This window comes from Paroedura picta, chromosome 18 (assembly GCF_049243985.1).
Source record: "Paroedura picta isolate Pp20150507F chromosome 18, Ppicta_v3.0, whole genome shotgun sequence".
Taxonomy (NCBI): domain Eukaryota; kingdom Metazoa; phylum Chordata; class Lepidosauria; order Squamata; family Gekkonidae; genus Paroedura; species Paroedura picta.
Window position 1 is genome coordinate 2462965 of NC_135386.1, and position 13179 is coordinate 2476143.

At 54.5% G+C, this 13179-nt stretch overlaps 1 protein-coding gene across 3 annotated transcripts in view; it reads right to left on the reverse strand.

Moving 5' to 3' along the window:
- Nucleotides 1–3985: 3985 nt before the first annotated feature.
- The window catches only part of SIN3A (SIN3 transcription regulator family member A), a 35319-nt gene continuing 26125 nt past the window's right edge, over nt 3986–13179 (reverse strand). For 2 of the 3 annotated variants that reach the window (XM_077317555.1, XM_077317554.1), the window contains exons 16-21: nt 12845–13014; nt 11938–12111; nt 11442–11534; nt 9602–9696; nt 7904–8111; nt 3986–6879 (exon numbers count right to left, since the gene is read on the reverse strand). In XM_077317555.1, coding sequence (XP_077173670.1) covers nt 6649–6879; nt 7904–8111; nt 9602–9696; nt 11442–11534; nt 11938–12111; nt 12845–13014 — 971 coding nt within the window. In that variant the 3' untranslated portion in view covers nt 3986–6648. The remainder of the gene's footprint in view (nt 6880–7903; nt 8112–9601; nt 9697–11441; nt 11535–11937; nt 12112–12844; nt 13015–13179) is intronic. The other variant, XM_077317556.1, reaches the window with a different exon arrangement.

Here is a 13179-nt window from a genome sequence, read left to right on the forward strand (position 1 = left end):
GTTAAAGGACCAGGCAGGAGGGGATGGGGAAGGCCTTGATCTGGGACCCTGGCTCAGGGGCAGAGCCTCTGCTTGGCAGGCAGAAGGTCCCAGGTTCAATCCCCGGCATCTCCAGTTAAAGGACCAGGCAGGAGGGGATGGGGAAGGCCTTGATCTGGGATCCTGGGTCAGGGGTAGAGCCTCTGCATTGCCTGCAGGAGGTCCCAGGTTCAATCCCCGGCATCTCCAGTTAAAGGACCAGGCAGGAGGGGATGGGGAAGGCCTTGATCTGGGACCCTGGCTCAGGGGCAGAGCCTCTGCTTGGCAGGCAGGAGGTCCCAGGTTCAATCCCCGGCATCTCCAGTTAAAGGACCAGGCAGGAGGGGATGGGGAAGGCCTTGATCTGGGACCCTGGCTCAGGGGCAGAGCCTCTGCTTGGCAGGCAGAAGGTCCCAGGTTCAATCCCCGGCATCTCCAGTTAAAGGACCAGGCAGGAGGGGATGGGAAAGGCCTTGATCTGGGACCCTGGTTCAGGGGCAGAGCCTCTGCATAGCCTGCGGGCGGTCCCAGTTCAATCCCCAGCATCTCCAGTTAAAGGACCAGGCAGGAGGGGATGGGGAAGGCCTTGATCTGGGACCCTGGCTCAGGGGCAGAGCCTCTGCTTGGCAGGCAGAAGGTCCCAGGTTCAATCCCCGGCATCCCCAGTTAAAAGGACCAGGGTGGAGATGATGCAGAAAGACCTTTGCCCGAAGCCCTGAAAAGTATCTGCCAGTCAGAGTAGACGACACCAACCTCGGTACACCAACCGCCTCAGATAGCAGGGTATCCTGTGGGTATCTCACCTCAGTTTTATCCCCAGGTGTGGCTCAGTGGCAGGACTTCTCTGGGCCTGTAGGATGGCTCGGTCCAGCCTCCAACATTTCCTGCCTCCCTTAGGTCCGTCCAGGGTGGTTGGGGGACAGGACTGCTTAAATTTGAATTTGGCTAGGGCGGGCAGCCATGGGGAACCAACGGAGGGACGGTGGATGCGCCTGTCCAAAATACTTGCAGTTGGGCGGGGGAACGAATTCGAGGGCGCGATCCGAGCGTTCGCCGGCGTTGCTCGCAACCGACACTCAGAAGACATCCCTCAACAGCGAAAGACCTAGTTTTCCTTTTCCAAAATACTGATGCCGAAAGGCCGCGTGCAAAAACAAACAGCTGCAAATAGTCTCCGCAAATGCTTCTAAACCCCCGTGCATCTGTGTGCAAACGGCTGCTCTGGTCCGGCAATGGTTTGGCTTTATTTTATGTTTTTTTTAGGGCTCCGTCCGCATCCCCCCCCCCCTGATCCCTTACGAAATGAGCTCTTCTCCGCTCGTTCCAAACAATCCCTCGCCCTGCACATTCACAACAGACCCAGTGGCCTGTTAAATTGAGTTTGGGTTTGTTTGGAGGATGTTAATTTTATGAATACTTTGGGCCGAGCAATTACGATTTTTTCGCCTCGAGCTTCCCACTAGCACGCTGACCTAATTGAGTGGGGGGCAGGGGGCGGGGGGCGCGGGCAGGGAAGAGGCATTTAGCCAGGTTTTCATTGTCTCGTACGCCGAGGAAAACGAGAACCGGGTAAGGCCGAAGACGCCAGTGAACAGGCTCTGGTGCGTAAGCCATCAGCGCGTTTCCAAAAATCTCATCCAAGCAGACAAGAGGAGCTTGGACTCAGCCTGCAGAGCAGTCGGTGCCTTCTCTTAAAAGCGCCGGCTGCAATGCCTTCTCACTGCTACAAACAGGCACCGACTGAATGACCCCGTTCGCCAACCGATGAATGCCCAGAGAAAAGAGGCTGGCGGATTCTCCGGCATTCGTTGACTTGGCATCCGAAGAGCTGCCCCCTCCTTTTGATGGGCACCCGAACGACGTGTGGCTGGGAGAAGAGGCGCTTGTTGAGCCGCAAAACGGAGAGCCGCAAAACGGAGGGTAATTTGCATGTTTTATGCACGCTCCGTCGGCGCATGGGTAGGTATCTCCCCGGCCTGCAGGAGGGACAGAAGGGAGAAACGGGTGCCCAGGGCATCTTCAAGAATGCAGACAGAGAGGGCAGGTTTCTATCGAGGGAGACGGTTGTGTGCTCACTGGCAGTGGCTCTCCAGGGAAAGGTCTTTTCGAGCCGCTGCCGCCACCGACCCTTTGACTGGAGATGCCAGGGTTTGATCCTGGAACCTTCTAAGGGTGGGGGAAAGTGCCTCTGAGCCCAGAACCTCTTTGTCCTTTGCTCTGGAAGGGTGCTGAAGCAAGCCTCTCGCCTTCAGAAATCCCCAAATTCTCAAGAGATTGCCCTGAAGGTTATTGCTGAAATGTACGGCACGGAATATAGAAGTTGCGCATTTGTTTATGTCACCTGGGCACGAGAGTGTGATGCACAAACAGCGGCATATTCACGTGTATCAGCTGGTGGGTGGAACGCCCTTGGTAAGCCAGGTGAGAAGCCGTGTCAGATCAGGCCAATGGCCCCTCCAGTCCCATGGTGGCCCAAACCCAGGGGCCACCAGGAGGTCCACCAGCAGGGCCAGAGCTCCAGAAACTTGCTCACTGCGGCTTTAGAGGGAGGCCTGGGAGTGATGGGTTCAAATGATGGGAAAGAAGGCTCCACTTAAATATCAGGAAGCATTTTCCGACAGAGAGGGCTGTCCGTGGATGGAATAGGCTGCCTCGGAGGGGGGTGGAGTCTCCTTAGTTGGAAGTTTTTCGGAGATTGGATGAGCCCCAATCGGGAGGGCGTGATTTCTACGCCCCCGAGAAGGTGGAGGGGCTGGACTGGATGGCCTTTGGGGGTCTCTTCCAGTTTTGAGGGATTCCGATTCAGGTCCTGCAGAACTTGAGGTCCCTTAGGAGCCTGATCTCACTAGGCAGAGCATTCCACCAGGCTGGGGCCGGTGCTGAGAAGGCCCTGGTTGAGGCCAGTTTACCTTCTTTGGGGGCTGGGAGAATGCCCAAGGAGCACATTTTACTCGCTGGATCTCGGTGTTCTTTTCTACAACAGCAACGTCCGCCTCGCACTCACAAACATTTCTCGGCCCGGCTCTACAGCCAAGGCCAGCCCCGGGAAAATCGCCTTTTTGATAACCTGGGCTGTAATTTGACAAGGTGGCCCACGAGACAAACCCCCCCCCGCCCCCATGCAAAGAAGAGGGCATTCACCAGTCATGTCCGACATCCAAAAACTTCCCATGCCCATTGTTCTGTGTGTTAAAAAATCACACCCTTTACATAACGCAACACTGGCACAAGCAGGTATGCTTGGAAAGATCGACCCTCCCCAGAAAAGGACAACTAGGAGACTGAGAAGGACATTCAAACCTTGAAGAACAAACAACATGAAATACATTCTGCAGCGCACCATTTCTGGAAGGGACAAGGCCATCGAATTCTGCCGTGGCTGTTGGGCACCCCGAGTTATATATTTTCATTATTTATTAATATCCGGGTTTCTGGAAACTGGTCCAACTATATAAACATACCTGTGCTTTCTGATTTCTTGTCAAGAAAACGATATTGATGTTTCTCGGTCCAGAAGTTGCAAGAATAGCTTGACATATGCCCATATTGAAGCATTCTCTCGGAGGCTCACAGCCGGGGGGAGGAAAGAGGGGGTAAGCAGCCGGTACCAGGCCCGTATTCCTCTTCCGCTTCAGCACCCAAGTGGGTCAGCTTCTCCCCCCCCCCGCTCTCTATAAAAATACCCCAACCAGCAAAATACGCTATTGTCGTCTGCATTTACCATTTGCTCAATGGAAATCCCAGGTCAAGAACTCTAAAACGCAATCAGGGCTTGACTTCTCTCGTGGCTTGACTTCTCTCGTGGCTCGCCGTGGCTTCCTTCCCTAGAGGGGAACTTGCTCATGACTAAGACCCCCCCCCCCCACACACACACACACAACAAAAAGGCCTCAACAAAACTCACCCCCGGAGACGGAGACGACCCTTCCGGTGGACCGATGGGGACCAGGAAAGAGAACCAGATGTGGACACGAATCGCCCTGATATTTTAATGGAAACACCGCACTACAGTCAAGTTTACAACATCTGTATAGAAATCATTCACATGAATAAGGTGTGGAAAAAGGATCACAGTACAGAATACAAAAAAAATAAAAATAAAATAAAGTCATTAAAATAATCAGGGAAGGGGCAGGTGCTGTACAGGCCGGGATTTGAGCTTGGAGCTCAGATGTCAGACATCGGAAGGCGAGTTCCCGAGCTGGCAGAGAATCCGAACCAACTTTTTAACGCCTACAGACAGGGGGGGAGAAGGGAAGAGACGCATCCGAGAGAATGCCCCAGGAGAAGGAAGGGCACGAGAGCCCGGCAGAATGAAGGAGGGGATGACATCTCTCTCCCCAGCCACACTTGGAACAAGGTGAGGGAAGCTTATTGCTGGAATATTGTTAAAGGACTCCCCCAGCTGGTGGAGATTTGCTCTGCATACCCCCTGCCTCCTAACCCCGGTCCTGTCCTCCCCCCACCCTCCATTTGGATTCTTCCCTCAGGGACTTTTTCTTCTCTCAGGTGAGTCTACCTGCCTGGAAACCGTAAACGGAAAAGGCAGCAGGGCAGAAGGAACAAAAAGAAACACCCCCCACACACCCCCTGCTCAAAAAAAAAAGGCGTCTTATTTCTCTCTTTCTCTCTCTCTCTCTCTCTGTGCCTCTTTGCTTTTGCCCACGTTAGCACCGCTTCCTTTCGCAGGAAGAAGAGACAAGAAGTCAACAAACCATTCGCCGAAAACCCTTTCAGAAGGAGCTCTGAGTCGCTTCCTTCGCCAACGGCTTTTGCCGAGCATATTTCTTTTAAAAAAATAGATATCCACGCTGGACTATTCCACCGCCCCCCCCCATCCCAAAAAAACCCCTCCCCAAAACAAAAGCTGCACTCACTTTATTCGTCTCCTCCGTCCCCCACCCGCCACAACGCAAACAACGCTCCTATATACAGGAAGCAGCTTGGTCAAATGCCAGTTTGGCATTTCTCTTTCCTGGACACCAAGAAGCCACCCCTGCATTTGAGGGTGCATCGGGGGGGAGGGGGAGTGTAGCCGGACCCGGCTCGGTTGCTCATTGGCACTTCACGAAAGTGCAGAGGTGCTGGAAGACATGGCGGTTACAGAGCTGGCCCCGCCTCGCCCGCTCCCCTCCCAAAAAAGAAATAAGAACTCTATGAATGTACAATCATCTATTCAACAGGCTGCTTCACAATACAGTCAAGTTAAACCACAGCACGGAGGCACTCTCTGACGCCCACCGAGTCTTCTGCTTGGGGGTGAGAATACAGACAGATGGGCTGTCCGCCCACCCGCCCCCCTGCCAGCCTCGGATTTCAACCACGCACAACGGGCACAACGGGCCGCGTGTCTCTCTCAGGTAAGAACCCAGGATGCATTGTCGTCATTTTGCATTTGGTGTTTGTACAAAAGGGGCGCGGGGAACCCAACAGAGTTATTCCGCACAAAACGCTACGGCGAGGACCCCCTTTGGTAGAAAGTGTTAAGAAAACGCCGCGGATTCTCTCGCCCGCGGGCGCCGAACCCCAAAGCCGACCGGCACTGAGGGACACACGAGAAAGCTAGCGACGGTGATACTAGCGCGTTGAGCAGACTTTCTTTAATTAAAAAAAAAATTGACAAATATGTACATTTATTTACAAAAAAAAAAAAAAAAAAGGAGGATGGAAGAGGAAAAACCATTTTTAATATTGGTTGCTGCTATCGTGAAAAGCCACGGGTGTTGTGTAGATAACTTTTGTGTGTTTGTGTGTGCGAGTGTGTAGAGTCGGCGCGTGGCGCTAAGAGGGCGACTAATAAACAAACAAGCAGGTACAAAAAAAAAAAAGTCGGGGGGTGGGGGTGGAAGGAGAGGGAAACAACAAACCAACCCCAAATTAAAAAAAACAAAACAAAAACAAATTGTTTCCACTGGCACTAAAAAGGACAGACCGATCTTAATTGGTTTATGTTCAGCCGAGAAGAGTCCGGGTCACGAGGAGGGGGGGGACAGCAAGAACAAGAGAAGAGCCATTGGGGAGGGGGGGGGCAAGGGCGGGGCGGAAATAGTCTTATTATTCAGGAGCAGATGTTTCCGACGGCCGGACTGCGGAGCCCCGAGACGGAGGATGCCGGATTAGTCTGTGGCGGCGTGGGCTTGTCCCCGTGGGCTGTTTTCCGGGATACTTGGCCCGTGGAAGCCTTCGTAATTTCTTGGGGGGGGGAGGGGAGGGGTAAATGCACCAATATCCATTCAGGCTCCCCGTAGCACCTGCTGTCCGGGACGCCCCGACTGCTGGAAAGATTGCTGCTGGTGTGAACAGGCAAGGCGGGCTGCCCGGACGGTGATCCGGATCCCGGCCCCCCTGTCCCCCCGGGTCATTGTGCACGTGGAAGTTTCGGCTCCTTGGCAACAGCTTCTCAAGATTAGAGACCTTTTGGGAAGCCACCCTCTCCGGGGGGACGGGGTGGACCGGCTACGAACTAAGTCGAGAAGTGGCCGTTATGGAGATACACAAAGTGTCGGGGGTGAGGGGGGGAGAGAGAGGACGAGGGGCGTCATCCTTAGTTCCCCCCCCCGCCCCGGACGTCTCCCCCCGTCCCGCCGCTGTCGCCAAACTTCCGCTCTCCTCTCCTCCCGTCCCCGGAGCTTAGGGGGCCTTGAATATCGTGCCGTATTTGACGCGGTACTTGTTAATGCTGACAAAGTGCAGTTCTTCCGTGGCGCGGGTGGTGGTGCACGGCAGGAGGCCCTCCAGCCCTTCGCCCATCAGCCACTTGCTGGTCTCGGTGGCCATTTCGCGGGTCACGTGCTCCTTGGTCCACGTGTCCACCCAGGCCTGGAACCGCTGGTGTAGCCGCTTGCTTACTGTTTCGTGGGACTGCGGAGGGGAAGGAGGAAAAGAAGGTGACCGACACAGGCGCGGCAAAAAACGAATTAAAAAAAGAAAAAATTAAGCACAGGCATGCACAGGCCCGACCAAATTGCAGAGCGTCACATCTGAGAGGCTTGGAGCAACGGAACATTCCTCGAGGGACCAGGAAGCAGACCAATGGTCTTCCGGGGGAGATGGAAATGTGGAGGGAGGGGTGGGTGGGAGGGGAAGGTCAACGCTAGAACAGTGGTGGGGAATTTCTTTTGCTTCTCTTTCCTGTTTTTGGTGTGTGCTTGCAAGCCTTGCTGCTTTCCATCTCCCTCCCGGGGGGGTCTTCTAAATTTTTTCCACCGAGGGGGAGAAGGAATTCCAGGGAACAGCTGAAGGAACCTCTTACAAGCCAAATTCAAGTCCGCTAGCATCTTAGAGACCTCTTTTCTTACACTCCCCAAAACTTGTTCTCCTCGTAAGGTACAACCGCGCTTGAATCCGGCTCTTCAATGCAGAACAACACTGCCGCCCTCCGAAACTTTCTCACAAGGGTATCTGACAAAGGGAGATTCGGCTCTCAAAAGCTCATCCCGGCCCCCCAGGTCTTGCCAGTCTCTACGCCTAGCGCCTCTGCAGCAGATCCACAAGGCCTCCCTCTGAAACGGCCTTCCCAGCCAGGTTCTCTCATGCAGGCGAAAGGCTGTTCAGAAAGGAAGCGCTTTACAATCCCGTCCCAACCTTTGCCAAGCTGTGAGCCAGCACAGCCCGCAACTCAACTCGCCTGCTTTACATCCCTCCACCATCTGCCTCCTGCGTTGCCGGCGGGTGGAAGCCTCAACGCCTCTCGGCGCTGTGCTTATTAGCGTCGGCACCGCGGACCTCGGGCCGCGGACCTAGGAGGCCGCAGAACGCCATGGGAGTGGACATTCTCTCTCCCTGCCTGGCCCACACAACAGCACCCTGGCCACGCGTGGCTTCGCCCCACGGGGGCATTAAGTGAGAGGCCGCCGGCTCTCCCCGCCCCCGCCGTTCGTCCTACCTGATGAGCCCGCAGCAGAGCCGTCCTCCGGTACATGTAATCCTCCGATTTGATCACATACACCATCTTATAGGAGTTGAGCTTAAATTTACACTCCAGCTTGTCTAAGCTCTCCACATTGTCCAAGGGCTTCTTACAGTTCCCTTCCTTTCCTTCCTTCTCCTGCTGCTCCCGACCTCGCTGGCACTTGCGGATCCGCCTCAGGTTCCTGGAAAGCAGAGAACCCCTGCTGGAATTAGCGCCTTCTCCGCCACCCTGACCCACACGAGGGGGGGGGGTGCAAGAGCACAAAGGGGGCCGCCCGTCTGCACGTCCGCTCGGCCGGGGCCTCCCCGCATCCGTCCTCTCCTCTGCCTCTTTGGCCGGCACAAGAGCGGAGGGATGAAGGGGAGGTCTGGAGCAGGGGTCCCCGTTGTGGCGCCGGTGGGCACCACCCCTTCCCCAGCGCCCACCAAGCGTTTAGAGAAAGTGGGCGGGGCCATGGGAAGGGGGCGGGGCTTTTGCCCAGCAAGACTTCTGACTGGCTGTTCGGATTCTTTCCCACACCTACTGCTTTGGCCGCCTCCCCCACCCACCAGAGCACAAGGATCTTCCTCGCGACCAAAGGGACACTGAGGCAGCCGTTCTGTCACTGGCCCTGCCTCCCCCGGCGGCTGTTTTGTGCTGGCTCAAAATGGTTGGGGACCCCTGGCCTGGGAGGAAACGACTAATCCGATGCCTGCCTCTACGTAGCAGCCCTGGATCTCCCCTCCGAGTATTAACCTGGGCCGACCCCGATTAGCTGCCGAGGCCTGACGAGACCAAGGTCAGGGCAGACAAGCAGAGGGGGGTCGGCCTCTGCGTGGCGACCCTGAACTTAGTCGGGGGCCTCCCGCCCAAGCGCTAGCCGGGGACGGCTCTGCTCAGCTTCCGAGACCTGATGAGATCAGGCCGGCCTGGGCAGGGCAGGGCAGGGCAACAGAAAGGCTGGATGAGCTCAGAAGGAGTGGCTGATTCATCCTACAGAGGAGGAGTGTGATGAAGATGGCAGATGCTGGCTTGGTCGGACACCCCTCCCCCCACTGGCCCAGACCGAACCCCAGGCAGAAGAGGTCTGCTCCTCCCGCAAACAAACAGGGAGAAGAGGCATGGCAATCTTCGGGTCAGTTCGGGGCCAAAGCCCTCCTGTTTTGGTGGCTGGAGGCCCGACAGAAAGATAGTGTGTGTGTATAAAGTGCCGTCAAGTGGCAGGTGACGCACAACGACACTGTAGGGTCTTCACGGTGAGGAAAGATGGGGCTGGGACCTCGCATGCCTCTGCACGGATACCCAGGACTTCCTCGTGGTCTCCCTTCGAGGGCTAACCCGGGCGGACCCTGCTTAGCTTCCAAGATCAGGCCGGCCTGGGTCATCCCGGTCCAGGCAGCAACAGTTAGTGGGTTGAAAAGCGCCCGACTTGGCTTCAAACCAAGGCTTCACACATGCTGCTGCTGGTGCCCCCGAACCCGTGACCTCTGCCCTGGCCGTGTGACTCCTGGACTCTCCAAATCGCACGACGGAAGCGGACCACTAGGAGGTCTTCGGGCCTTTCCGCTGCGCTACTCCGGGGCTGCCGGAACACGGCCCGGTGGTGCCCTCAGAGAACAACCGTGCCTCTATCCGACTACCAGCGCTTTCGGGCGAAGAGGAACAGGTGTTGGTGTTAGTGCGCTCACTCACCTGGGCAGAAATACTGGCTTCTGGGCTAGCTGTTCCCGCAGCTCAGGAGAGGTAGAATCGGAATTGACGTACCGATCGACATAGTCGGTCCAACGCTGAACCGTGATAAAGAGAGGAAGGGGTGTGCGTGTTAATTTAGTCCTTGCATTCCCTTGTCTTTCTTGCCCTATCAGAAGAGAGCTCTCACGTGCCAGGGACTACCTTTCAGGGCTATTCACTTTTTGCCTCGGGCTACTTCTCTGGTTCCCCTTCCTAACCTCCTCGTGGAGGCAGTTCCATAAGGCGGGGGAACGACAGAGAAGGTGCGTGTATTTTGGGAAAGCAGTTTTGGACAGTCCTGATGGGGGGAAATGACAGCAATGCAGCCTTTCTCAGCCAGGGTTTCATGAGACCCTGGAAAGGTTTCCTGAATGGCGGGGAGTGAATTAATTTTTCACAGATGGTCACGTTGACCCGCCCCCGCTCCCAAAATGGAGAGGCCCCACGTGGGCACGTTCACAGCTCTGCTTCCCAGCTATATCCTGCACGATCACACCGCTTCTGAGGTTTCTCAAGGCCTGAAGAATGTTTCAGGGGGTTATCAAAAAGCTGAGAGAGGCTGAACTAGACTAAGTACTTATTTAAGTCCAGCTATAAGCTAATCTGTGGTGACTAGTTTCATGGATTATTTTTTAACTTAGTCGCTGGAGAGGACAGCTAGTGGGTGAGCGAGAGGGCTGTGAGTGTCCTGCATAGTGCAGGGGACTAGATGGCCCAGGAGGTCCCTTCCGACTCTGTGATTCTATGATTCTATGACAGCGTCCCTTTGACTGTTTGCGTTATGGTGGAGAGGAGGATGGTGAAGCGCCTGCTGTCTTCCTGAGGACGAGAACTGCTGACAAACAAAACCAGCCTAGACATTTTTGAAACTAGTGACATGGCAGTCTCCTTCAAGGAAATGCTCTTGGCAAAAGCCAAATGACCAGAGTAGTATATTCACTCATAAAGTTATTAGAAAAATCGCAGGATGGAAGTCCTCGGTGCCTCGCGGTTAAAGCTGTTTTGGGCAAAGACATACAACACTTTCCAGAACTCAAAATGTGGTACTGAATTGTGCCCCAGGATCTCTGCCTTATTATTTAATTAAATAAAGCTGCGAGTCTTTTATGACTTTGTGTCTCAGCCTTGAAACGCCCGACCAACTGAAGCTTCAACTGTACTAAAGGCTTGAAGCATAATATAAGTTGACGTAATAAATAAATAACAACCTTAAAACAGATTTACTACAGAAAACCACTGATTTCATGGGCTGAGACAGGATGGATTCCACACAAGATTGGCCTGGAGCTTACCTACAATTTAGAAATTATGCTCAACGATGTTAAATGCATATAAATACAATAAATAAATAAATAAAACCGAAAGCGTCTCTTCAAAAGAAAAAAGAAAGTGCACCACACTGTACGTTAGAGCAAATAATTTTGACACCATGAATCGACCTCTGAAGATTTGAAGAGACAGTTTTTATACCCCAAGGAGTCTCAAAGCGGCTCACAGTTGCCTTTCCCTTCCTCTCCCCACAACAGACACCCTGCGAGGTAGGTGGGGCTGAGAGAGCTCTGATAGAACTGTGACTGGCCCAAGGTCACCCAGCCCAGCTGGCTGCACGTGGAGGAGTGAGGAAATCAAATCCGACTCTCCCCGTTAGAAGCTGCCGCTCCTGACCGCTACACCAAGCTGGCTCTCTTTTCGGATTAGTACCCAGAACTCTTTCTGCTGGACCCGAAACACCTTCGCCATGGCACGGACATGTTTAAAAACCTCTCAACCCAGTGGTGCCGACAGAAGATGCTGCCCTTACCTCAGCTTCGACGGGGTCGTCCGAGTTCTCCTCTTCTGTGTCCAGAAGCTCAATAGTTAACTGAACCTGGCCTCTGCTCTGGATGAAAATCAGCTGCGCAAGAGAGCACAGGGGCCTCCAGTGAGCACATCGATAAGCTGCGTACCCCCCTTGGGCTTCTACTCCAGTCGCTGTTCTCTAGGGGGCTCCGAGCTAAGTTTTGGTGTGCTCTGGAAGCACAAACGCTCCCCCACCGCCTCGGGCTGTATCAAAAGACTTCCTCCCATTCTATGGGATGCCCTGCGCCGTGGTGGTCAAATTGTGGCTCTCCAGATGTCCATGGGCTACCATTACCATGAGCTCCTGCCAACTGGCCACGCTGGCTCATGGCAATTGTAGTCCATGGGCATCTGGAGAGCCACAGTTCGGCCACTCCTGCCCTACGCCGTTCCTCCCTTCAAAGCCCACGGGCCAGGTCATTCTTGGCTCCACCGGAGCACCACGCTGTCCGTCTTACCTTGAAGCAGTTCTCGTCTTGCATGAGGTGCTCGGCTTTGCGCTGGTACGCCATCTCCACCAGGGATCGGGACGCCTGTGAGGAGAGGAGCCCCCCGGTCGCTCCGTTGGCGTTCTCTGACAGGTAGAGCTCCGTCACCTGCACGCAGATCTCGTCACTCACTATGTGCTGGAGCTGTTGAAAGACAGAGAGGAGGGCATTAGAGCACGTCTGAAACACAAAAGGCCATGTCCAACATCTACTTTGGCCCAGCTAAGCTGGAGGGAGGAATCATGACATTTGGGAAAATCCCAATTAGGGTGAGCATTTGGATCTACCCTAGCAGGAAATAGACCCAAAGAATACCAATATGGTATTTTGGGGGTTTATTTCAACAACCCAAGTGTGTCTGGGTTTTCTCATAAAAACTGGAGGGGGAGATTCCAATAAGAATCCCGGTTTAAACCAGGCTGCAGAAGAAGCCAAGCCAGCCTCAGAACTGGAATTTTTCTTCTTGGGGCTATTGGGATTGAAAAAAAATTCTGAAAAACCCTGAATTCAAACACCATGCCCCAGTGACACCCTGTTTCCTCCTATTCACGAAGGCGCAAGTCCGTTTCTAGGATCTCAAACATGTCACAACTGAGATTTGGGTGATTCTTTTGGAGAAAACCCTCATGGAAGTTCTGTGGCTTTATGGTGGAACATCTATCTGCGTACACACAAGGTCCCTGGTTCAGTCCCTGGCATTTCTAGTTTAAAGGATCGGACGGCAGGTGACGGAAATGACCCCCACCCAAGACCCTGGAGAGCTGCTGACAACTCAGGGCCAGATGCAGCATAAGGCAGCTTCCCGTGTGTTCAAGATCAGCCCACGCAGAGTCTCCGCCTCCCCCAGTCTCCGCAAGCCGGACCTCCACAAGCTCACCTGCCGAACAATGCTTTGGATCAGCTTGTCCATGGTGAAGGCAATGTAGGCGTGGATGGTGAACATCTCACGCAGGGAATCCTCGTACTGGGACGAGTCCATGTTGCCGTCCAGCAGGTTCCGCACCATCTCCAGGAAAGCAGGGTAATAGTCCTCCACTTCGATGTCCACTGGGGCGGGGAAGAAAAAGGGGGGCCCGTGAAACGCCATACTCACTCTGAGCACCCGTTTGCCCCAGAGAATTCTGCCGCATTGCCAACTCATCCTTTGTTCAGTTTCGAGCTGCCACACGGCCTGGGAATGCCTCGGGCATCCAGAGCCACAAAGCCGGAAAG